We start from the raw sequence: 27,884 nt of genomic DNA, 5'->3' as shown, positions 1-27,884 counted from the left end.
ACTAGATTAGACATATTTTCCAAGAAAAATGTATTAATTCTTCTTCTCTATATCAGGGTTTCTCAACTTCAGCACTATTGCCATTTTGGACTGGATGATCCTTTGTTGTGAGGAGCTGTTCTATGTTCTGTAGGGTGTTCAGCTGCATCTCTGGCCTCCACCCACTAGATGTCAGTAGCATCCCCTTCAGTGGTGACAACCAAAAATGTCCTCAGGCATTGTCAAATGTCCCCTGGGAGCAAAACTGTGTCTGGAGCAAGATGGCCGAATAGGAACAGCTCCAGTCTCCAACTCCCAGTGCGAGCGACACAGAAGACCGGTGATTTCTGCATTTTCAACTGAGGTACTGGGTTCATCTCACTAGGGAGTGCCGGACAATCGGTGCTGGTCAGCTGCTGCAGCCTGACCAGCGAGAGCTGAAGCAGGGCGACGCATCGCCTCACCTGGGAAGCACAAGGGGAAAGGGAATCCCTTTTCCTAGCCAGGGGAACTGAGACACACAACACCTGGAAAATTGGGTAACTCCCACCCTAACACTGTGCTTTAAGAAAACAGGCACACGATTATATCCCACACCTGGCGGGGAGGGTCCCACGCCCACGGAGCCTCCCTCATTGCTAGCACAGCAGTCTGTGATCTAACCGTAAGGCAGCAGCGAGGCTGGGGGAGGGGCGCCCGCCATTGCTGAGGCTTAAGTAGGTAAACAAAGCTGCTGGGAAGCTCGAACTGGGTGGAGCTCACAGCAGCTCAAGGAAACTTGCCTGTCTCTGTAGCCTCACCTCTGGGGACAGGGCACAGCTAAACAACAACAAAAGCAGCAGAAACCTCTGCAGAGGCAAACAACTCTGTCTGACAGCTTTGAAGAGAGCAGTGGATCTCCCAACATGGAGGTTGAGATCTGAGAAGGGACAGACTGCCTGCTCAAGTGGGTCAGCAGAAACTCTACAAGCCAGAAGAGAGTGGGGGCCAATATTCAACTTTCTTAAAGAAAAGAATTTTAAACCTAGAATTTCATATCCAGCCAAACTAAGTTTCATAAGTGAAGGAGAAATAAAATCCTTTACAGATAAGCAAATGCTTAGAGATTTTGTCACCATTAGGCCTGCCTTACAAGAGACCCTGAAGGAAGCACTAAACATGGAAAGGAACAACCAGTACCAGCCATTGCAAAAACATGCCAAAATGTAAAGACCATCGAGGCTAGGAAGAAACTGCATCAAATAACGAGCAAAATAACCAGTTAATATCATAATGGCAGGATCAAGTTCACACATAACAATATTAACCTTAAATGTAAATGGACTAAATGCTCCAATTAAAAGACACAGACTGGCAAACTGGATAAAGAGTCAAGACCCATCAGTCTGCTGTATTCAGGAGACCCATCTCACATGTAGAGACATACATAGGCTCAAAATAAAGGGATGGAGGAAGATTTACCAAGCAAATGGAGAACAAAAAAAAGCAGGGGTTGCAATACTAGTCTCTGATAAAACAGACTTTAAACCATCAAAGATCAAAAGAGACAAAGAAGGCCATTACATAATGGTAAAATGATCAATTCAACAGGAAGAGATAACTATCCTAAATATATATGCACCCAATACAGGAGCACCCAGATTCATAAAGCAAGTCCTTAGAGACTTACAAAGAGACTTAGACTCCCATACAATAATAATGGGAGACTTCAACACTCCACTGTCAACATTAGACAGATCAACGAGACAGAAAGTTAACAAGGATATCCAGGAATTGAACTCATCTCTGCAGCAAGCAGACCTAATAGACATCTATAGAACTCTACACCCCAAATCAACAGAATATACATTCTTCTGAGCACCACATCACACTTATTCCAAAATTGAACACATAATTGGAAGTAAAGCACTCCTCAGCAAATGTACAAGAACAGAAATTATAACAAAGTGTCTCTCAGACCACAGTGCAATCAAACTAGAACTGAGGACTAAGAAACTCAATCAAAACCGCTCAACTACATGGAAACTGAATAACCTGCTCCTGAATGACTACTGGGTACATAACGAAATTAAGGCAGAAATAAAGATGTTCTTTGAAACCAATGAGAACAAAGATACAACATACCAGAATCTCTGGGACACATTTAAAGCAGTGTGTAGAGGGAAATTTATAGCACTAAATGCCCACAAGAGAAAGCAGGAAAGATCTAAAATTGACACTCTAACATCACAATTAAAAGAACTAGAGAAGCAAGAGCAAACACATTCAAAAGCTAGCAGAAGGCAAGAAATAACTAAGATCAGAGCAGAACTGAAGGAGATAGAGACACAAAAAACCCTCCAAAAAATCAATGAATCCAGGAGTTGGTTTTTTGAAAAGATCAACAAAATTGACAGACCGCTAGCAAGACTAATAAAGAAGAAAAGAGAGAAGAATCAAATAGATGCAACAAAAAATGATAAAGGGGATATTACCACCGACCCCACAGAAATACAAACTACCATCAGAGAATACTATAAACACCTCTACGCAAATAAACTAGAAAATCTAGAAGAAATGGATAATTTCCTGGACACTTACACTCTTCCAAGACTAAACCAGGAAGAAGTTGAATCCCTGAATAGACCCATAGCAGGCTCTGAAATTGAGGCAATAATTAATAGCTTACCAACCAAAAAAGTCCAGGACCAGATGGATTCACAGCTAAATTCTATCAGAGGTACAAGGAGGAGCTGGTACCATTCCTTCTGAAACTATTCCAATCAATAGAAAAAGAGAGAATCCTCCCTAACTCATTTTACGAGGCCAACATCATTTTGATACCAAAGCCTGGCAGAGACACAACAAAGAAAGAGAATTTTAGACCAATATCCCTGATGAACATCGATGCAAAAATCCTCAATAAAATACTGGCAAACTGGAATCAGCAGCACATCAAAAAGCTTATCCACCATGATCAAGTGGGCTTCATCCCTGTGATGCAAGGCTGGTTCAACATTCGCAAATCCATAAACATAATCCAGCATGTAAACAGAACCAAAGACAAGAACCACATGATTATCTCAATAGATGCAGAAAAGACTTTTGACAAAATTCAACAGCCCTTCATGCTAAAAACGCTCAATAAATTCGGTATTGATGGAACGTACCTCAAAATAATAAGAGCTATTTATGACAAACCCACAGCCAATATCATACTGAATGGGCAAAAACTGGAAAAATTCCCTTTGAAAACTGGCACAAGACAGGGATGCCCTCTCTCACCACTCCTATTCAACATAGTGTTGGAAGTTCTGGCTAGGGCAATCAGGCAAGAGAAAGAAATCAAGGGTATTCAGTTAGGAAAAGAAGAAGTCAAATTGTCCCTGTTTGCAGATGACATGATTGTATATTTAGAAAACCCCATTTTCTCAGCCCAAAATCTCCTTAAGCTGATAAGCAACTTCAGCAAAGTCTCAGGATACAAAATTAATGTGCAAAAATCACAAGCATTCTTATACACCAGTAACAGACAAACAGAGAGTCAAATCATGAATGAACTTCCATTCACAATTGCTTCAAAGAGAATAAAATACCTAGGAATCCAACTTACAAGGGATGTAAAGGACCTCTTCAAGGAGAACTACAAACCACTGCTCAGTGAAATAAAAGAGGACACAAACAAATGGAAGAACATACCATGCTCATGGATAGGAAGAATCAATATCATGAAAATGGCCATACTGCCCAAGGTTATTTATAGATTCAATGCCATCCCCATCAAGCTACCAATGAGTTTCTTCACAGAATTGGAAAAAACTGCTTTAAAGTTCATATGGAACCAAAAAAGAGCCCACATCTCCAAGACAATCCTAAGTCAAAAGAACAAAGCTGGAGGCATCACGCTACCTGACTTCAAACTATACTACAAGGCTACAGTAACCAAAACAGCATGGTACTGGTACCAAAACAGAGATATAGACCAATGGAACAGAACAGAGTCCTCAGAAATAATACCACACATCTACAGCCATCTGATCTTTGACAAACCTGAGAGAAACAAGAAATGGGAAAAGGATTCCCTGTTTAATAAATGGTGCTGAGAAAATTGGCTAGTCATAAGTAGAAAGCTGAAACTGGATCCTTTCCTTACTCCTTATACAAAAATTAATTCAAGATGGATTAGAGACTTAAATGTTAGACCTAATACCATAAAAACCCTAGAGGAAAATCTAGGTAGTACCATTCAGGACATAGGCATGGGCAAAGACTTCATGTCTAAAACACCAAAAGCAACGGCAGCAAAAGCCAAAATTGACAAATGGGATCTCATTAAACTAAAGAGCTTCTGCACAGCAAAAGAAACTACCATCAGAGTGAACAGGCAACCTACAGAATGGGAGAAAATTTTTGCAATCTACTCATCTGACAAAGGGCTAATATCCAGAACCTACAAAGAACTCCAACAAATTTACAAGAAAAAAACAAACAACCCCATCAAAAAGTGGGCAAAGGATATGAACAGACATTTCTCAAAAGAAGACATTCATACAGCCAACAGACACATGAAAAAATGCTCATCATCACTGGCCATCAGAGAAATGCAAATCAAAACCACAATGAGATACCATCTCACACCAGTTAGAATGGCAATCATTAAAAAGTCAGGAAACAACAGGTGCTGGAGAGGATGTGGAGAAATAGGAACACTTTTACACTGTTGGTGGGATTGTAAACTAGTTCAACCATTATGGAAAACAGTATGGCGATTCCTCAAGGATCTAGAACTAGATGTACCATATGACCCAGCCATCCCATTACTGGGTATATACCCGAAGGATTATAAATCATGCTGCTATAAAGACACATGCACACATATGTTTATTGCGGCACTATTCACAATAGCAAAGACTTGGAATCAACCCAAATGTCCATCAGTGACAGACTGGATGAAGAAAATGTGGCACATATACACCATGGAATACTATGCAGCCATAAAAAAGGATGAGTTTGTGTCCTTTGTAGGGACATGGATGCAGCTGGAAACCATCATTCTTAGCAAACTATCACAAGAACAGAAAACCAAACACCGCATGTTCTCACTCATAGGTGGGAACTGAACAATGACATCACTTGGACTCAGGAAGGGGAACATCACACACCGGGGCCTATCATGGGGAGGGGGGAGGGGGGAGGGATTGCATTGGGAGTTATACCTGATGTAAATGACGAGTTGATGGGTGCTGACGAGTTGATGGGTGCAGCACAGCAACATGGCACAAGTATACATATGTAACAAACCTGCACGTTATGCACATGTACCCTAGAACTTAAAGTATAATAATAATAAATAAATAAAATAAAAAATAAATTTAAAAAAAAACTGTGTCTGGTTGAGAACCACTCTTCTATATGATTCTTAAGTTTTGGCCTTTCTTCAGAGTTGTAGTCCTGTAACTCCAGCTTTCTGTTAAGCATTTCACTTCTGTGTCCTCATGACCGTCAACTCAATATAACTAAAACCAAATTCATTGTCTTCCAAACTAGCTTGGCCCTTCTCCCTCTCTCCCACCCTTTCCTCCTTTCTTCCTTCATTCCTTCCTCTCTCCCTCCCTCCCTTCTTCCTCACTACTCTCCTTCCTCACCTCCTCCCTCCCGTTCTTCCTTCCTGTTAAATATTCCTGTTGATCCTTCATACCTAATCAGTGATCAGCATTGATATATAGTTCTGCCCCTTTATCTCTGCCATCCAGTTTCTCATTGCTGGGGCCAACTGAGGTTACTGACCTACCTCAAGCCCTTCTTCACACATGGTACCTTGACTATGGAAGTATTCTCCTAACTCATCTCCCTTCTTCAGGCTATGTCCAGCCCTTCTCGTGCACTGTAAAACTGAATTCATCCCTATGAACTGTATTATCCAATTTCCCTGCTGTGATAATTTTAGCTACTTAGCACCGTTAAAAGATCAGTCTCTTGGGCCTTGCTGTGAAAACACTCCACAGTCTAGCCTCAGCCTGTTTCTACGATCCTTCTCTTTAAGACCTTTAACATGCTTTATCCTCTTTGCTTTTAGGCTTCTGAGTACATCATTACTCTCAATGGAATGCCCTCTGTCTTCAGGGTTCACAAATAATCTTCAACTCTTAGTTCAAAGTCCTCTCCCCTCTTGTGAATTTATTTGAATATATTCTATATATGACCATTTTGGTAATTAGGTCCATAATTGGCTATGTTATTTTTGTATTATCATCTATTTTATTTGTATTATGTTATTTTTATATTCATGAGTTGTCTTTACAGCTAGCCTATAAACTCCAGAGCATGGGAAACAAAGCTCTTAACTCCTTGATTATCCCACAAAGCCAGACAGTGTTTTAATCCACTATGTACATAATGGAATTTGAACATTAAAACTGAATGAGAAGCCAAAAGAAAGTAGCTCTGAGTTCTTTGGTAAAACATTCTTTACTGTTTTTGCTGAACAAAAATAACAGAACAATGTGAACATTTTCTGAAGATATGTGTAACATTTAAAAAGTCACTCTGTTCTAAAAAAGTACAAAGCTCTTGGAAAATATGTCTAATCTAGTGACTCCTCTGCAATCCATGACAACTTAAGAATCATTTTAAAAATTAATTGGAGCAGTCTTTATAAGTTTGTAAAAACTAGTCCAACACATATTTGAATAATCTCCTAAGGCTCTTGCATTAAATAAGATCATTAATGTGAAAGCACCTAGCTCAGCACCTGATAAAAATAGTTGCTCAATAAATGTTTTCTTTTTATTCAAATTAGTGTTTAGGTGAGGCTTAAAATATAGATAAAGCAAATCTTCCTTAGTGTTCTTAAATTATTTGAAATGTCTCATTGTTCTTTATGTGTTTGTGTCTCGTAGTCCCTATTCTGCTGTCAGGTCTTTGACTTGAAAGATTGTATCTTGTATTCCCTCTGTCTTAAAGAGGGTTTGACTACAGATACTGAGCAAATATTTGACAAACTAAGTAGATATTAGGTAAAGATTACCAATTTTCTTCTTCACACCTACACTCCACTGATATTTTGTAAACTCTGAGGACTACGGGTACCCAAATCCCTAGCTATTTCATTAACGCTTAAGGCAAATTTCAATCAGAACCTTTAGGCTGATGACAAATTAAATAAATCCATTCTACCAATCTCTAGGGCTCTGAGTCTGTGATGATGTCAACAACATACCAGGGAAGGATCTTTTAAGACTGCTACATACTTGTCTTTCTGTCTTTATTTAAATAAGTTTAATTCTACCTAAGCCATATATATGTAATATATTTTGTCATCCAATTTTAGAGCTGATAAATTATGAAGAAAATCTATGTCTTAGGATGAATGCAATATGTGTTTATTGATGTATTTGTCATTTCTTCTTTTCTGAAAGGTACTACCGTAATAATATATTTGTGGTTGATAAAACATGCAAAAAGGAAATTTACAATAAATGAGGTAAAGAAAAAAATGCAAAATTAATTTTTAAAATTGTATTTATTAATGGTAAAAAAGATCAGTAACAATTTGTTGAATGAGGATAATGAACTTTTCTATTATTTTTAAAATCTGGGCTTAACACTTCACAATACAGAGGTCAAGTTCTAAGTTCAGTTTGTTTCAAGATCAGGTTTTCACAGCTGTCATAGGTGAAAAAGCCACTACACGAACACATATAGATCAACGTGAAACCAGTATATCCTTAGCTGTGCCCACAAAATCATGGCATTTATTTTTCAGTGTTAACTACCAAATAGGTGAAGGCTATTGTTGAAATTTGACTAATAAGTATCCATCATCTGTGATGTCAATTTGTTGTTTTTGCAAACAAATGGAAAAATTATATATATATATATATATTTATACTTTAAGTTCTAGGGTACATGTGCACAATGTGCAGGTTTGTTACATATGTATACATGTGCCATGTTGGTGTGCTGCACCCATCAACTCGTCAGCACCCATCAACTCGTCATTTACATCAGGTATAACTCTCAATGCCGTTCCTCCCCCGCCACCGCTCCCTATAATAGGCCCCAGTGTGTGATGTTCCCCTTACCATGTCCAAGTGATCCCATTGTTCAATTCCCACCTATGAGTGAGAACATGTGGTGTTTGGTTTTCTGTTCTTGCGAAAGTTTGCTGAGAATGATGGTTGCCAGCTGCATCCATGTCCCTACAAAGGACACGAACAAATCCTTTTTTTACGGCTGTGTAGTATTCCATGGTGTATATGTGCCACATTTTCTTAATCCGGTCTGTCACTGATGGACATTTGGGTTGATTCCAAGTCTTTGCTATTGTGAATAGTGCCGCAACAAACATATATGTGCATGTGTCTTTATAGCAGCATGTAATGCTGCTATACAGTAATGCTATGGCTGGGTCATATGGTATTTCTAGTTCTAGATCCTTGAGGAATCGCCATACTGTTTTCCACAATGGTTGAACTAGTTTACAATCCCACCAACAGTGTAAAAATGTTCCTATCTCTCCACATCCCCTCCAGCACCTGTTGTTTCCTGACTTTTTAATGATTGCCATTCTAACTGGTGGGAGATGGTATCTCACTGTGGTTTTGATTTGCATTTCTCTGATGGCCAGTGATGAGAAAAGCATTCAAGAGTCACTGAAACTCTCCATTTGCAATATTTTATATCATGTTAGAAAATCCTATTTCTAAATTCTTGAGCAAAAAGGGATGATATTTTTGTAGATAACACTAGTTCTTATGAAACAAATAGGCCTGGTTTTTATACACTATACTAATGACTTCTTATAGCACTTTGTATATTTCTGCCATCAATTTCTTTCTCAATATGCTGTTTCTGCATGTGACCAATGGCATGGACACATTTTCCTAAATGCTGCTTGCTACTTCTGTTTCCTCTCTCTAGAATTCATTGTTTCCATTAAGACAATTTCTCCAAAAGTTTTGCCATAAGGGATTATTTTCATTAAAAAAGTTATTTACTGTTGAGAGAATGTCTTCTCAGGTATATCTTTCATTTAATTTTTGTCAAAGAAACAAAACAAAACAACTAGTTCTTTGTGTATTTGTTCTTTGAAACATAATGAAACAAATATGTAACAGCAGAGCTGTGTCAGAACCATCCTAACTTCCATCCAACTCTCCAGTAAATCTACACTGTAATCTTTATTGTAATATTTATTTCTTTAAATCCTCAGTGTTTTTTAATGTCACAGTATTTGCTGATAAAGAAATAAAGAAATGCATTTTAGTTTGTCACCATAGTGTTTTCCATGTTCTGTCATTTTTACTGTGTCAAGAAGGACAAATATTCCCCCAAGATAATGACTATTTGTCTTTTAGTAAGTTAGATTTTTTTAAAGACCTTTAAACATTTATAATTACTTAGACAAATTTTGTAAGAACTGTGATTATATATCACTAAATTAAAACATGGTTGAAAAAAAATTACAGAAGTTTATCTTCATGTTTTGGATACTTAGTGTAGAAATCTTTTGTTTATCAAGATGACTCCAAACTAGCTAATATCTCAAGGCTCAATACTGGCTTAGGAGGGATTCACATCTAACAAAATATATGGGAAGCCACATTTCAAATCATTTCCCCACAATTCTTTTTTTTTTTTTTTTTTTTTTTTTGGCCAAATGTGATCAAATCATCATTGTTTTGTAATATGGCTGTGAAGAGCTCATATTAAGAATAGAAACAAGTGGGAGCTTTTTCACTTTGTCATTGTTTGCTCTTGATTGCATTCCCAGCACTAGTTTTAAACTGCAGTTCACTTACTGGTTTATAGGAACATGTTAAAGTCACTTGTATGTATTTTGAGGATTAATTTTGTTACAACCAGAGTCTGTAACACAAAGGACAACTCTAATTCATTACCGTGTGCTGAAAGCTAAAAGAGGAATAAGGTCACCCTGCCCATGGCCTCTCCCCAAGAGCATGGCAACCCTGCTCTTCCCTCAAGCTTCCTCACATATATATTTTATTATTATTATTATACTTTAAGTTCTAGGGTACATGCGCACAACGTGCAGGTTTGTTACATATGTATACATGTGCCATGTTGGTGTGCTGCACCCATCAACTTGTCAGCACCCATCAACTCATCATTTACATCAGGTATAACTGCCAATGCCATCCCTACCCCCTACCCCCTCCCCATAATAGGCCCCAGTGTGTGATGTTCCCCTTCCAGTGTCCAAGTGATCTCATTGTTCAATTCCCACCTATGAGTGAGAACATGCGGTGTTTGTCCTCAACACACACTGGCTCACCCACAGACCAAGAAATGTCTCCAGTGACAATCCCAAGTGAGATTTTAGTGAAGTTTAATTTCTTTCTCTCTTCTCATACACCAAAAAAACTGTACATCTCTTATTTGTACCCATTTTGAAACAGTTATACTAGTCTTCTGGCACCAAGAGGAGATACTGCACTTAGGTTTATCTCTGATCTGAAACACAGTGCCTGGTATATAGTAGTCTCTCACTTAGTAAATTTCTACTGAATGAATAGTGAAATCGATAAATGACTTAACGTCCAGCATGTACACATTCTCTATCTTATATTCTGTAGTGAAAATAAAATTTAAGAAGTACCAATCTAAAAGTCCCTGTAGCGTTTCAGAAGGCAGTAAAGAAGAACGATGGCATTCTCCTATTGTCACATCCTGTTAGAATGCAAAAAATGGTTTGTAAAGTCACTTTGTTTTATATATTCATCTGACTTTCCTTCATGGTTGTCTTTATGTTGTACTTTTACTTGGAATGAGCATTTTATGAAAAATGTTATTTAATAAGGAAAACTTTAACAACTGGTATCTATAAGTAAGCATTTTTTGGAATAAGAGGCTCTTTGCAATGGTATGGAGGAATTGCAATGTGCTAGAAAAAGCAAAATTGTTCATGAATAGAACAACTCGAAAGCCACAAGCGAAATAGTGCTACTCATATGGCATGATATGTTAACTATAAATCATACCTACTGAATTGCTCAAAATGTATGAAATATCCAAAAACTAGAACAAAGGAGAGATGGCAACAACTCTTAGAAAAGAAAGAACTTAAGTAATGAAAAGGTGACATTTTCCAATTTCAATTAAATGGCTTTACTAGATTCAAAGGGAGTTTAAGAGGGCTTGGACAGAATTAAAGCATTACTATGAAAGGTCACAGATAGATAATTGATTTGAGTTTGTAATATAAGGTCACATTATTTAGGATCTCCATGGAGAAGAATGAAAGAAAAGCTAGTCCCTTCAATTGACTTTAGTGAGTTCAGCTGGAGTTTTTTATTGTTGAAAGTTTCCTTAGAGAAAAAATATTTTCACTAACTCTAAGGAAACTTTCCCTAGTTTCCTAGTTTTCTAGTTTCTCTAGAAAAACTAGAGAAAGTTTCCTTAGAGTTAGTGAAAATATTCTTCTTAAAGGATGAATATGAAAGAAACAAGTTTTATTTTAAATAATCAAAAGAAGATTCATGAATACAGGTACGTAATATACATACAAAGAAATCTTGTGAAATTCTGCAAAAGTGGAAAGATCTAGATAGGGAGAAACTATTTAAGAAGAGAGGACTTGACTAATAAAATAAACGAATAATGTAGGTAACTGATGGTTCTTAAGTACACTTGGTGGATGCGCTGTTCTGAATAGGAACAATGCACTCAATTTAGAACCAGAAGCACTGGGGGAAAAATACCCTGTCAGAAAAATACATGTACTTACCAAACTGGGTGCTATTTTTGACCTAAAAGCTACATATGTAGGTGTTTTAACAGGAGAAAAGAAGGTAATAATTAGTGTTTGCAGAGAAAAAACTTAAAGGAAAAAATAACTAAATGGAATATCAGAGCAATCTTCTCTAGAGTATGGATTTTAAGTTACTCAACAAATTTTAAGAAAATTAGTCAAAATCATGTGACTAATCTGTGAGTATTAGCCTGAACACAAAACATCACAGAAAATCCTGAACTGGTAATTAAATAAAGAAGATAACCATTTGAATAATTTTCCATTCTAGTTTCCTTGATCATGTGACTCATAGTAAAAATAAAAATAAGGGTCCCAAATATGCTTAATAGAAAGAAGATTAATATAGTACATAATTCTTACAACTTTTAGAATTTTACTTGATTGCATATCCTAGAAAATTGCTTCTTCAGGTGTATTTTCTTAAAGAGAAACAAATATACTTACTTTTGCTTGATTCTTTCCTTTTAGTTTCTTTTGGACTATAATTCCATTCTTTTGGCATGCTCTCAAGCAAACAATCAGGAACAATGTGCTTGTTTAGGTTTGTCTCACAGTTTCTCCTAGAGCTCATCACAGATACTATCTGCTGTACAGTGTCCTTGACGGCATCGGTCAGTGCCAGTCTCAAGCATCGAATGACCTCTGGCTCATACTCCACGCACGATGAGACTTTAAAATCAGATGGCATAGTATGGTTAGCAGAACCTAGCAAATCATTTGTGCCTTGCGCAACTAGAATTCAGTTTCATAATAATCTAGTTTAAAGGAATAGGAAAGGAGAGCTGCTTTTAACCAAGAAATCATAGGATTGATAACCACTCCATAAAACATTTTTTAAAAAATCTTCTTCTTCTTTGTAATAAAAGGAATGGCAATTAAGATAACAGTACATAATATTTACTGGTACTCTTGGACTCTTCTGGTGAGAACATAAATTATATGACCTCCCCTGATGACAACTTGGCTGACAATAATGTCAAAGCTTCAACATTTTACTTATCAGTGGACTCACATATTCCTTTCTGTAGGACTTCTCCTAAGAAATTTATTATAAATATGCAAAGGATAGAGAAAAATTTAAAATCAATCAAAATATCCAATAATAGGGGATTTGTTTAATTAGCTCTGGTATTTCTGTCTATACAATAAAGCCAAATATTGTGTAGTAAAAATAAAGTAGGTTAGAAAAAAGTATGATATCCTATTTTTATTAAAAATATATATCTCCACACATATATAAAATAATTAAAAGATGTACTCTATAATGTTAATGGTGATTATCAATGACGGATGGAATTTCAGGTATATATTTTTCTTCCTTTTTCCTTCTTTCCTTTCTTCCTTCTTTCTTTACAAATGGTCAATCAATTCAGTGTTAGAATCTTACCAAGAGTTTTCTTATCAGCAAAATGTTAGATCCGGTCCCTAGATTGCCAAGACACATAGCATAGGAAGAATAGAGTAATAGCCCTAAAACCCAGCTGCTAAAAACCCAAAATACTAATTCTTCATTATCAGCATAAATGAGAGAAGCAAGGGAAAGGATTATTTAAAATGACAATAATTTTTATTAATGATTTTTATTATTGTTTATTTCCACTTTTTATATTAAATTAACAAATGAAAACAAAGAAACATAAAATTCAGGTTAGAATCATATAACTTAAAGAATACCTGCTTCATTATCTAATTAATTTTCAAGTGTTTCAAATCACCATTAAAAATATAGACACTTTAGGAGGGGCCTCGGTGTCCTCCTTTATAAAATGGTGAGGGGAGAGGGCGACAAGGGCTAGACAAGTTGATATTTATCAGTTTTCACCTTCCATGACTCTATTTAAGACTCCTAAGAAGAAAATAACAAATACTTCACAGCTGAGCACACACGAAGTTGAAAAGAACTGTGACTCTACTTCCTTTTACAACACAGTAATCAGGAGGCCTTAGAAAGGGCCGAATGAGGGTCCTAAATTGAGAATGTGCTTGAGGCCATGAGCAGCAATCCCAAGAATGATTTAAACCAGTTTTTGTATGTTCACTAAGCTACCAATTGCTTACCAATTTTTATCAGTATAATCTTTTATATTTTGGTAATAACAGATGTGGCAAGATTTCCAAAAAGAAACTTCATTACTTTTATGTTAAAATTTCTATAATTTAGAAGAATCAGAACAAAGGTAATTTAGCGAGAGTTTTTCAGGCTACTGTTAAGAAAGATGTTATATGCAATAAAGAATAACCTAATGTGGTTTTATAAAAGCAATGGAAATTACATCTGAATATGTTTCTAAGTAAAAAGGTTTGGTTTAAATAATTATTCTATTAATATATTTACCAACCAGAAGTCATTGGAAATAAGGTCTCCAGATAAATTATAAGTAACTGGGGAGTCAAAAGTAACAAAACATCATTGAAAATCTTCTGCAAATACATTAGCATACTTTCCTGCTTTAGAAAATTAGTTTCTTTGATGCTTCATAACTTCAAGTGGAACATCTAAATTTAGAAATGTAAAAATTTAGACAAGCTCCAGTCTGATTTTCTCACTTTTTGAAAATAAGGACACTGATAAACCAGATAGGAAGTGATAGACCAGGCAGTAAGTAGCAAGGCAAGGATGTATTCTCTAGTTAGCCAGTTCAAGCAGTGGTATACACAGGACTAGACGGGATGGCTTGGAGCAATCCACAATCTCTAAGTACATGCCATACCCAGCCACTCCTAATAAATGTAGCATCTAAGTCAGCAGCCAAGCTTCTGACTCCCTTTTCTACTTTTACTGCTGTAATTTATTTATTTATTTATTTATTTATTTATTTATTTATTTATTTGAGATGGAGTCTAGCTCTGTCAACAGGCTGGAGTTCAGTGGCAAATCTTGGCTCACTGCAACCTCTGCCTCCCGGGTTCAAGTGATTTTCCTGCCTCAGCCTCCTGAGTAGCTGGGATTACAGGCATGCGCCGCCACACCTGGCTAATTTTTGTATTTTTGGTAGAGATGGGGTTTCACCTTGTTGGCCAGATGGTCTCAATCACCTGACCTTGTGATCCCCACACCTGGGCCTCCCAAAGTGCTGGGATTACAGGTGTGAGCCACTGCGCCTGGCCTACCGCTGTATTTAAACAGTCCTCTACAAAACTGCTGGGACGCTTTAACCTGCCCTATTCTTATCTGAGACCAATCCTCCATCTTCTGTAATTACTCTGCAATGCCCTAGAATTAGAGAAAATTTTACATATATCTAGAATTGTCCGCAGTCTATTTAGTAATATATGAATTCCCCAGTATCTCTGGCTTTAGATCCAAATTTCTTAAAATTTTAGAATTAGAAAGCCATTAATTTTAATGATGGCATTGGCCTCCTCAGGCGTGCTTTAAAAATAGACAAGTGTGGAGAAGCACTTCCAGAATGATGGTGTGAAGACCTGGAAAAGTCTGCACCTCCATTAAAGCTATCAGAACACTGGCGAAAATTGTGAAAATCAACTTTTGAGAACTCTGGAAATTAACCACAAGCTTGCAACAATCCAAGGAGTATTTATTCAGGAAAATCAGTTGAATCTTGGTAAAAACAATGAGCTTTGTGGCATTTTAACCTGCTCTATTCCCAGCTCCCATTCCTCAGCAAGTTCTACTATGGCCTTGAAAACGAGCAGCCTTGAAGCCATGGTAGTTATAAAAGCCTAGCAGCCACTGGAAGAGACAGAATGTGTTTTGACCTATCCACAACGTCCCAGTCTCCCAGATTGTCACTATTTGTCTTGTCCAGAATCTCCCTGGAATAGCGCTGTCCACAATGCATATCCTTATTCAAACTAACTCAGTGACTGAAAATGTCCTATCCCCAGGATATTTCATCAAAACAGTCAGCAGCAATGGTTTAACTCTGTGGCTGCCTGAGGTAGTAATACTGGTTGCAGCAAACAAGAAGCTAATAGAAAAAAGAAAAGAAAAACTGAGAAATGAAATGTACATGTACATAGTGGGGAGAAATTTTGAATATCTCTGTCACACTCCTGGGGATCAAGAAAGACACAGACATGTACAGGACTGTGCACATACCCAAGAAAGCCCTGAGAAAGCCCTAATCTCTCACCTCTGACTAATCTGGACGCTCTGTGCAAGCAGGATGTAAAGACTAAGGAAGAGTTGCAAACTATGTGTGTGTTGGGACATGCTTTCAATTCTCTGGCAGTTTACAACAATTCTACTCCTAGGTATATATGCAAAAGAAGATTTTTTAAACATTCACACAAAAACGTGTACACTAAGTTCATACCAGCATTATTAACAACAGCCAAAAAGTGGAAACAACACAAATTCCCATCAACTGATGAATCAATAAGCAAAATGTATATTTCCATATAATGGATTATTATTCAACAATAAAAAGAAATGGAGTTCTGATGCATACTACAACATGGATTAACCTTGAAAATATTATACTAAGTGAAAGAAACCAGACACAAAATGCACATACTGTATGATTCCATTTATACAGAACATCCAGAAAAGGCAAACTATAGAGACAGAAAGTAGATTAGTAGTTGTCAGGAACTGGGGAGGAACTGTTAATGGGTACGGGGTTTCTTTTTGAGGTGATTAAAATGGTCTAAAATTAAATGGTGCTGATGGCTGCACCGTTCTGTAAATCTACTAAAAACCACTGAACTGTGATACGTTTACACTTTAAAAGGGTGAAATTTATGGTCTATAAATCATGTCTCAATACGTTTGCTATAAAAATGCAATTGCCTCCAAAACATTTGCCTCCAAAAGGACACACGCAAACATTTGTCACTGATATCATAACGTGATTTAATTAGAGCAGGGGTCAGAAGACTTTTTCTGTAAGTAGCCACATAATAAATATTTTAAGCTGTAAGACACATGATCTTTGTTGCAACTACTCATCTTTACTGTGGAAGCACAAAAGTATCCACAAATACTACGTAAGTAAATAGACGTGGCAATTTCCAATAAAACTTTATTAAAATGGTGGGTTGGATTTGGTCCAAAGGCAATGGTTTACCAACTTTTAGTTTTAACGTAAACATGGCAATTTTCAATAAAACTTTATTAAAATGGTGGGTTGGATTTGGTCCAAAGGCAATGGTTTGTCAACTTCTAGTTTGACTGGTTTAAAGGTTTTCCTTTGGTACTAGATGGGAACAGGACACCAAGAGCTTTTGATAGTGAGAAGAAAGGGAGAGATAATTTTGGAGTATAAATTCCAGCAGGGAAAAGGCAGGACTGGGTGGGATTTCCAACACAGAGTTTTTGTGCAATCAGAGTGAATCTTTTTTTAAATTTTATTTTATTTTATTTATTTTTGAGACAGAGTCTCTCTCTTATTGCCCAGGCTGGAGTGCAACGGTGCAATCTTGGCTCACTGCAACTTCTGCCTCCTGGGTTCAAGCAATTCTCCTGCCTCAGCCTCCCAAGTAGCTGGGATTACAGGCACCCACCACCACACCCAGCTATTTTTTTTTTTTTTTTTTTTTTGAGACGGAGTCTTGCTCTGTTGCCCAGGCTGGAGTGCAATGGTGCAATCTCGGCTCACTGCAAGCTCCACCTCCCAGGTTCATGCCATTCTCCTGCCTCACCTCCTGAGTAGCTGGGACTACAAGCACCCGCCACCACACCTGGCTAATTTTTTGTATTTTTAGTAGAGACAGGGTTTCACCTTGTTAGCCAGGATGGCCTCAATCTCCTGACCTCATGATCTGCCCACCTCAGCGTCCCAAAGTGCTGGGATTACAGGTGTGAGCCACTGTGCTCACACCGAGCTAATTTGTGTGTGTGTGTGTGTGTGTGTGTGTGTGTGTGTGTATTTTTAGTAGAGATGGGGTTTCACCATGTTGGCCAGACTGGTCTTGAACTCCTGACCTCAGGTGATCTGCCTGCCTCGGCCTCCCAAAGTGTTGGGATTACAGGCGTGAGCCACCATGCCTGGCCCAGAGTGAATCTTGTGCTGGGAAAGAACTACAGGAAGAAAAGAGGCACAAACAAGAATTCAATGTAAAACATTTTTCACCATAGAGCACTGCATTAATGTATAGAAGAAGAGAAGAATGTACACTATGAAAATACCTTAAAACTATTTAAAAAATCAATTTCTGGTGTGAATTTTTCTTGTAATTTGTTCATTTCTTTTTAAAGCACAATTACACAAAATAATTATGAATGGCTAAGATAATTTGGTTACTTAGCATAGCAAATATCATATAACATGTTCAATTGTTCCTGAAAGTAGCTATACAGCAAATAAGTTATTCTCAAATGAACTAGATTCATGGTATGAATGTATTAGTGGCCAAGGAAATGATATTATGAATTAAGTGAAAAATAGTACACTGAGAGTCCTTCATTTTTAGGGATGTTATTTAGGAAATCAGTGTTTTCGGTCAATAGTCAGCTGATAAAGCCAATTCCAAATATTTTATTATGTGTCTAGTGGGCTTGCTACCTGAGATAATCATAACTTATTTTTTAAAATGATTATAACTTTGAAGAAGAACTTTTATTTTAGTCATGATAAAATAACTGGTCCCAGACTCACCCTCCTGCCATGAAAGCTAGAAAACAGGGAAATATATGCAAAATAACTATTTTCATATATTAGACAACAGGAAACACTGTAATTGCCTTTAAAAGAAAACAAATTAAAGTCTGAGTGTGCTTTCAGGATCCCAGTTCAGGGAGCAGAAAGTCAAGCAAACCATGAAAGTCTCACTGAGATGAAGAGACAGAGGAGGATGAGGCAGCTGGAATTTTCTGAGAAAAGTACCAAAGGGATGGATCTACATAGGGAAAGAGCTCCAGAAATCTGCATAAGGTTTCCTTTCAGTCTTACACAGAATACTAGGCTGGCAGTGGGAAGGTTGACTCTAAGAAGCCAAGCGAAAAACAACCACTGGGAAACTGTTAGGTGAACAATCCTCAGAGTTCATACAAGATTGGCAAAGTCTTGAGTTCAGACCAGAGTGGCAAGATGTCACTGCGTATCTGACACTCAAAGGACACCCAAAAAGGTAATGTTTTAGTAAATGGGCTAAACCAGGCCTAGAATAAAGACTACTTTAGATCTGCCCTAATAAAGCTTGAAAACAAGTAACTCTCAAGATGATCAAGGTGATACACAAGTAACACAATACAACAAAATCTTAACAAAATACAAACAAAATGTTGTAACAAAATACAACAAAAAATACAACACAATACAACAAAATGGAAGAAAACAAAATCTAGAGACTCAACAACATAATACTGATAATGTCTGGCATTCAATAAAAAATTACCAGGCATGGAAAAAAATATGATCCATAATCAGGAGAAGACTAAGTCAATAGAAATATATCCAGAAATGAAAGAGATGATGGAATGAGCAAACAAGGTTTTAAAACAGACATCATGTATGTATAAGAATATTTAAATGAGAAGGTATATACAAAATATAAAAAGAAACTGTATGGACTTGCTAGAAGTTAAAGATACCTGGAATAAAAATTCACCATATAGTCTTAATAGTACTTTAGACACTGCAGAAAAAGAAAAATCACCGAACTTGAAGATACAATAAAAAGTAACCAAACAAAAGAACAGAGAGAAAGAAGGTTAAAAAACAAAAATAATACAAAAAAACAAGGAAGAAGAATACAGCCTCAGTGACCTGTGGGACAATGCCAAGAGGTGTAACATACACGAAATGGAGTCCCAGAAAAAGTGGGAGGGAGTGAAGTGGGGCTGGCAAAAGACAAAATGTTCCAAGAAAGAATGGCTGAAAAGTTTTCAAATTTGATAAAAATCAAACATCTCAGGTCCAGGCAGCTCAATAAACCCTAGGCAGAAAAAATACAAAGAAAACAAAAACAAGGCACATCATAATTAAATTGCTGAAAAGCAGTGACAAAGAGAAAAGTCCTTATCAACTATAAAAGAAGACATATTACGTAAAAGGAAATAGATACTGCAAATATTTCCACTGATTTATTGTCAGAAATAATGCAAGCCAGAAGATAATAAAATGAACACCTTTACAGTGCTAAAGGAAAAATGAAAAAGAACAACAACAAAAAAATCTGAACCTAGAATTCCATATCTACTGAAAAATATTTCAAACATGAAGGCAAAATGCTTTTTGTCATGCAATCAAAAGCTAAAATAAATTAATGCCAGAAGATTTGTAATACAAGAAATGTTAAAGGAAGTACTTCAGGTAGAACGAAAATGATACCTATTGGAAACTCAGATCTACACAAAGAAGGGTATGGAAATGATAAATATATGGACAAATATAAAATACTTTTTCCCATTTTTAATTTCTTTAAAATATAATATTTGGAGTAAAAATAAAACAATAAATTGTAGGGTTTATAATATTTGTAGAAATAAAATGTACAACGACAATAGAATAACGATAGGGAGGAAGTAAATGGAAATATAGCATTATAAGGTTCTTATATTAGATGCAAAGTAGTATAATGTTATTAAAAAGTAAACTCTGATGGGTTAAAGATACATATTGTAAACCCTGTAGCAATTACTAAAGTAAACAAAGAAGCCATTAGAAAAGGTAATATGGAATACTGACAAATACTCCACTAATCCAAACGAGGGCCAAAATAGAGGGAAAATGAAGATTAGATAGAACAACAAATAGAAAGCAAGTAACAATATAAACCTATAGTTCCAAGTATCAAAATAGAGAGTCCAGAAATAGGTGCATCTGTTTGATCCCTTGGTCAATTTATTTTTGACAAAAGCATTGAAGTAATCCAATTTATAAAGAATAGCCTTTCTAAAAAATGGTTCTGGAAAAATTATATAGTCATATGGAAAAATAAGAACCTCAACACTTATCTCACTATACACAAAAATCAATCATAGAACTAAACATAACTAAAACTATAAAACTGCCAAAAGAAATCATAGGAGAAATATTAGTAAAATTTAGACAATCCAATTGTTCTTAGGACACAAAAAGCACTACGATTAAAATAACAGATAAAGTGGGCCAGGCGCGGTGGCTTACTCCTGTAATCCCAGCACTTTGGGAGGCTGAGCAGGCAGATCATGAATTCAGGAGTTCAAGACCAGCCTGGCCACAGGTTTTTAGTGAAACCTTGTCTCTACTACAAATACAAAAATTAGCCAGGAGTGGTGGCACACACCTGTAGTCCCAGCTATTGGGAGGCTGAGGCAGTAGAATCACTTGAACCTGGGAGGTGGAGGCTGCAGCAAGCCGAGATCACTCTACTGCACACCCAGCCCAGGCAACAGTGTGAGACTTCATCTCAAAAAAAAAAAAATTTAAAAAAACCCCGATAAACTGCACTCATCAGAATTATAAACCTCACTCCATCAAAAGACCTTGTTAACAAAATGAAAAAGTAAGCCATAGACAGGGAGGAAATTTTATCAATATATGTATAAAACAAAGAATTTATGTGCAATATATATAAAGAACCCTTTACAACTCAGTAAGACAACCAATTAATAAATTGGACAAAAGTTTTGAATAGATATTTTACAAAATAATATTTTCAAATGGTCACTAAGAACATGAAGAAGTGTTCAATGTCGTTATTCATGAAGGAAATGTAAATTGAAGCTTCATGAGATAATACTACCTACCCCTTAGAATAACCAAAATCAAAAAGACAATCTCAAGTATTGGCAAGAATATGGAGCAAACAAAATTTTCATACGTTATTGGCCAAAATGTAAAAAGATATGACTACTTTGTGAAACAGTTTAGTAGTTTTTTTTTTTTCTTTCTTTCTTTCTTTCTTTCTTTCTTTCTTTCTTTCTTTCTTTCTTTCTTTTTTTTTTTTTTTTGAGATGGAGTCTCACTCTGTTGCCAGGTTGGAGTGCAGTGGCGCAATCTCGGCTCACTGTAACCTCCACCTCCTGGGTTCAAGTGCTTCTCATGCCTCAGGCTCCCGAGTAGCTGGGATTACAGGCACGCACCACCACACACAGCTAATTTTTGTATTTTTAGTAGAGACAGGGTTTCACCACGTTGGCCAGGATGGTCTCGATCTCCTGACCTGGTGATCCACCCACCTCGGCCTCCCAAAGTGCTGGGATTACAGGTGTGAGTCACCATACCTGGCCAGTAGTTTCTTATGAAGTTAAAAATGTACTTATCACATCACCTAGCATTTCCACTTCTAAGTACTTACTGAAGAGAAATGAAAATATACATAGCTGACCCTTGAACAACATGGGTTTGAACTGCACAGGTTGACTTACATGCAGACTTTTTTCAATCAAATGCGGATTGAAAATACAATATTTGCAGGATGCAAAACCTGCATATACGCAGGTTCTGTCGGGCTGACTGCAGGACTTGAGTATATGTTGAGTATATGGATTTTTTTTTTGAGACGAAATGTCACTCTTGTTGCCCAGGCTGGAGTACAATGGCGTCTTGGCTCACTGCAACCTTCGCCTCCCAGGTTCAAGCGATTCTCCTGCCTCAGCATCCTGAGCAGCTGGGATTACAGGCACATGCCACCAAGCCCAATTAATTTTGTATTTTTAGTAGAAACAGGGTTTCTCCATATTGGTCAGGCTGGTCTCAAACTCGACCTCAGATGATCCACCCACCTTGGCCTCCCAAAGTGCTGGTATTACAGGCATGAGCCACCACACTTGGCCGAGTATATGGATTTTTTAATAAGGGGAATGGTTCCTGGAATAAATTCCTCATATATACTGAGGGATATCTGTAGTCACACAAAGACATACAGTAGTATTCATAGCAGCTTTATTTATCGTAGCCAAAAACTAGAAATAATCAAAATGTCCATCCAACTGGCAAGTGGATTAAAAAAGTACTACTCAGTGAAATACTGCTCAGCAATGAGCAGAAATAAACTAATGATAAAGCATAATATAAAATTCTCAAAAACATTAAGCTGAGCAAAAGAAGCTAGACACAAAAGAATACATAGATTTCTATTTATATGAGATTCTAGAATATCCAAAGTAAACTATCATGACAAAAAGCAGGTCAGTGTCTTCCTGGTGCTGAGACTTGAAAGGAGAATGGATGGCAAAGGGGGAATGAAAGAACCTTTGAAGATGACAGAAAATGTTCCATATCTTTATCGTTGTGGCTGTCACACAGATTTATACATTGGTCAAACTTACTGAACTCTTCACTTGAAATGAGTGAATTTTATTGTACTCAATCAACAAAATATTTTAAAACATTTTTAAGGTGAATTGCAAACAAACTGAATGGTGACAAACGGATCAGAATAAATGGTTAGTTACAACATAGAACAAAGACAGCCTTTCAATATATGAAAGCTTACATTTAAAATCTACCTATACTATGCTGCAGGTGTTTATGTAGGTAATAGAGACAATCACTGTGTCTGATAGGAAGGTAAGGCACTGTAAATTAATTTTGGCAACAAGAAGACAATATAGCATATATATACTCTCTAAACAACTCTTCTTAAAGGTCTTTATGAGGCTGAGGAGGAGTAGAAAACCAAAGTGGAAACTTTGGATCTTAACCTTTAATTGAGAAATTTTGCTAGGTTATTGAAAGTTTTTTTCCCAAAGGTTGTGAGAAAGTTAAGAAAACTGATTCGGAAAACGAAAGTAAGCCCAATGCCATATCAAGGAGCCAAGTGAACAATACTTGTTGAATATATTACTATCATATTAGACGGGCATTTTTGACAGTATTTGCCTCATTTACAAGCCTGTTATGACATTGTTTTAAAAACCAGTTGAGGTAATGTATGCTTTGATATTTGCATTTGTCTAACTGAATAATGCTTGATCTACTTTGAAGACACAGGTGTCCAATGATTGTTAGCAAATCTATTTATTATAGAGTGCATTGGCCTTAGAAACACCCACATTAGTCTCTGACTTAATTATTTTTTGTGTTTATAGCTTTTGTAGTAATCTTAAGTGGGTATATTCCTTCTTGTCGTCCCTCCCTAGCTTATGTCCAGTCTAAGGAGTTATGTGTTAGATGGAATTCTAAGTATAAAATCAGATTGTATAATTCATTACTGAATTCATATGTTCATAAAAGTAGTGTCTCAAAAACTTTAGTCCAGTAGAAAAAAATGAGAAATAACATGGCCTAGGACAGGGTCCCCAACCCCCAGACAGCAGACCAGTACTGGGTTGTGACCTGTTAGGAACCGGGCCACACAGCAGGGGGTGAGCAGCAGGTGGGTGAGCATTACTGCTTGAGCTTCTCCTCCTGTCAAATCAGAAGTGTGTTAGATTCTCATAGGAGTAGAAATCCTATTGTGAACTGCGCATGCGAGGGATCTAGGTTGTTTGCTCCTTATGAGAATCTAACCAATGCCTGATGATCTGAGGTGGAACAGTTTCATCCTGAAACCATCCCCCTCCTGGTGGAAAAACTGTGTTCCACAAAACTGGTCCCTGGTGCCAAAACGGTTGGGGACTGCTGGCTTAGGAGAGAGGAGATCTGGTTTCTTGTGCTAAGTCTGTCCAACTTAATTGGTGGACAGTCTTAGGCAATTCTCTTAATATTTCTGCTTTTTGTTTATTTAATAGTAAGATGAAGATACTGACCACTTCATCTTTGTCCTTTTACCCTAAAATGATAAGACAGTGATGCTTTATGGGTAAACTATGCTGAAATCATAGACAGTGATTTAGTATGAGGAAACTACAGCAGTGAAGTTTTAAAATAACGTACTTTAGTTAATCTGAGTAGATTAATTATATTTACTGAAGAATAGATCTATTAGTGATAAAATGTAAATATTGTGGGATTATGATTACATGTCTTAGCTGTATTTCTTGTAAACATGTTATGTTTTCAAATTAAACAAAAGTCACAGTAAAAGGCTTAATTTTGTTATGAATTAGTACCTTCTATTATCTTACTAGGGTTTTAAAAATAACCACGATTGCTAACAGAAAAAAAAAAAAAAAAGACCTTTTCAAAGACTTAAATGGGAGAGAAAAGAGAAAAGTTCAGACCCTCATGACCACTGCAGGTATCAGGTTTGAGAATATTTAATGTTTATGGAGCAACAACTTATACAAAGGGTGAGGGAGTTTCACCCATTTGAAGTTCTGCCGCTTTGAGCTTTCACACATAATTCAGGCTCTATGAATATGTACAACGTCTGCTTCCTGAGACTTGTCTGACCATGTGGGGGAGGGTTTGCTCAATATGTAGATGGAGAGATGTCAAATTAGGAGCAAGAAACAGTTTTATTTTCCGCTAGCAGCACCAGAAATCCATTTATATCTTGTAGGTCATTTTCAGTGTAGTTTTGTGCTGAGTGTCAAAGATGGTTCAGGAACCTAATAGTTGAAGGATAAATAGTGGTTGAAGCATGAGGGTCACTGATTCTTTATAATCTTGTGAGAAAATCCAGCTCTTACTTCCCCAGAAACAACTAAAAACAGTAGAGGGTGGCAGAACTTTCAAGGTCGTTTTTCTTTCAATTCAGTAAAGACTACGTCAGAAACACAACAAGCTTCTAATTCAGCCTTTTTACCTAGAAACATGCCCTTCCTTTGAGGAAGCAAGAAGCAGTAAGGGAATGCATGGCAACTAGGAGATAACATTTTAAAAGGAGATCATTATTACAGAAACTTTAAATGACAGATTTGAATTTTGGAAATCATAACATAAAGTTATCTATTACTATTTTATAGGGATAATGACCAAGAGAAGATGAAACATAATGACTTTAAAACAGCTAGAATGATATTCAAGTAATATCTGGAGGATAGTCAAAAAGTCTGGGAGGAGTGAAACCGTGATTATGAACTAGTTAGATATTTTATATGAAGCCTAGGAAATATTTTACGAAACTTCAGGTTCCAAAGCAGGATAAAAGAAAGTTTATAGGTTGAAAACTAAATGTAAATGATAAAAATCACTATTTGAATAGCAGGATAATAATAAAAATCATTGTCTAAGTTTTCATCCTTTGTTTTCCCAAGATATTAAATATGAAAATTTAGAGGAAGAATATGAAGGATAAGACAATGTGAGAATTTTTACACTGGCCAGAGGGTGGGGCATCAAAACCTTCTGTTCAAACATACAACCTGCACTGCCTTTATTATTCTCTGTAGCTGAAGGAAGAAGAACAATACAGATGGGAAAAATATATTCTCTCCAAAGGAATCACAGGATATGCTTGCCTTGTAGAGAGGCGCACTGTGGTCATAATAATAAATGCCTTATACATCTGAAGAAAATTGACCAATAGTATTGTCCATTAATTTGCTGAATAAATACACCCAAGAATCACAAAATACTTTTCACATCTTACTAATATCTTATATGCTCAATAGCAAAACATAATCTGTGATAAATATTAAAATAAAATTTTATGACAGAACATTCCCTAATTAATAAAATAAGAAAATCTTTTCCCTTCAACCTCCCTTGCATCTTGTCCCAAAGTATATGAAATTTTATGGGAACTAATAATTAATGATTCCCAACGAAGGCTTTATACTGAAAAAATGTAAGGTAAACTTTCACAAACAACAGATTCAGCAAAACCAATATCAATACAACTTCTAAACATCTCTAAAGGTACATATAAGTATCTATAGAACATTTCTTTTACAAATAGTAAATGTCTCATACCTGGGATGTTATATAAAAAGTCCCATAATTGCTCTTCTTCCATGTAGCTCACAAAAACACTTGCAAATGTTTGTGGAGAAAAACTGCAATGGTACAATATTTTAAAGATGGCTTCCACCAAGCTGGGTCCTTGGTTCAGGTTATTTTCTGTGTCAGAAACTTGTTCTTGAAAGGTACGTTCTTGAAAGGAATCAAAATGATTTAGTAAGGTATCAGTGAATATGATGAAACTCTTATTACGTACACTAGCATAATGCTGTGGAAATGGTGTTTAATAATGTTTACATAATCAGAGAATTACCACATTATTTCAAATCAATGGTCCATCCAACTCAATGTTGTTTCTGAGATATTCATGGATATTTATGGAAAAACAAACAAACAAAAACAACCACCAAAAAAACCTGTGAGAAAGACCACAATGACACCACTTCAAGGTCAACGCTAGTTTCCTTGTATGTCATAATTCTTCTTTCTCTTAAGGAAACTTTTTTGTTTCTTTTTCTAATTTAAGAATAATAGATATTCATTCTAAAAAAATTTTTTTAATCTAGACAACTAGAACACTAACATTGTACCATGGGAAAATTCACATTTGTAGTTTTTCCAGAATTATGCTATCAATTCTACAAACAAATTTATGAGTGTTTCTTAAATCCACAGACCTTGTCATATCAAACTGAAGAGTCTTATCAATTCGTTCCTCAATAAGACTATATAAAGAATTCAACAAAAATTGGGCCATTTTAATTGTCCTTTTCAACCCTCCTTTGGCTCCATAACGGCCTTCTCAAAGATCAGTAATCATAAGTTTCTGTACTATTCCATTCATAGTTTGGATGGAAAGATGAAATAATATTTTGTTTTCTATGGATAATAAGCATGAGATATGTACTATTATAATAAACAACATATTTATTGGGTTAAAGGTAACAAATTATATTTTAGCTCTTATGTTTTAACTATATTGTATAAATGTAATCTAAAGTATTTCAGAACAAATAGATATCTTTATTCTTGCTCATTTGGAATATCATTACTTTTATGTTTCCTCTTGAAATTTTTTTTCTGTGATTTGATTTTGATGATCTAAAGGAGTTCACTGTTCTCTTCAAACTGAGAAATAACATCATAGACTTTATGTGGAGAACATTATTGGTTTTGCTTCCTAATACCCATTTTCTTTCTTTTCAAAACAAGTTAGTTTTCCTTTAGCGAGATATCCCTACTCCTATCTGTGTGCCTCACCCCTCCATCCTCCCAACCCTAACCCCCACCCCCCACACACACTTAGATTATTTGGTTCAGGTGAAGCCAACTCTATCATCTGGAGTGGGCATGTAACCAAGCCCTGGCCAGTCAGACCATAACCCCTCACACCAACAGTGACTGGTTCAGGAATGGGCAGGTATCCAATGAGAACCTTCTTTAGGATTTTTACTAGAATTGTTGGCAAAGCAGTGTTCTGGGGTTGTTAACCCCAGTAGAAAGTAGGCTGAAAGTTGCTGAAAACCATT

At 36.4% G+C, this 27,884-nt stretch overlaps 1 protein-coding gene across 8 annotated transcripts in view; it reads right to left on the bottom strand.

The window, feature by feature from the left end:
- KIAA0825 (KIAA0825 ortholog) overlaps positions 1-27,884 on the bottom strand; it is a 495,887-nt gene that overhangs the window by 272,838 nt on the left and 195,165 nt on the right. For all 8 annotated transcript variants that reach the window (XR_012092698.1, XM_073014582.1, XM_073014579.1 and 5 more), the window contains 2 exons: positions 26,368-26,547; positions 12,179-12,403 (listed from right to left, as the gene is read on the bottom strand). Coding sequence is in view for 7 of the 8 variants with exons in the window: in XM_073014582.1 (XP_072870683.1) it covers positions 12,179-12,403; positions 26,368-26,547 (405 nt within the window). In the remaining variant the exon portion in view is untranslated. The remainder of the gene's footprint in view (positions 1-12,178; positions 12,404-26,367; positions 26,548-27,884) is intronic.

This window comes from Chlorocebus sabaeus, chromosome 4 (assembly GCF_047675955.1).
Source record: "Chlorocebus sabaeus isolate Y175 chromosome 4, mChlSab1.0.hap1, whole genome shotgun sequence".
Classification (NCBI taxonomy): domain Eukaryota; kingdom Metazoa; phylum Chordata; class Mammalia; order Primates; family Cercopithecidae; genus Chlorocebus; species Chlorocebus sabaeus.
This window is presented reverse-complemented; position numbering and strand designations above follow the sequence as displayed.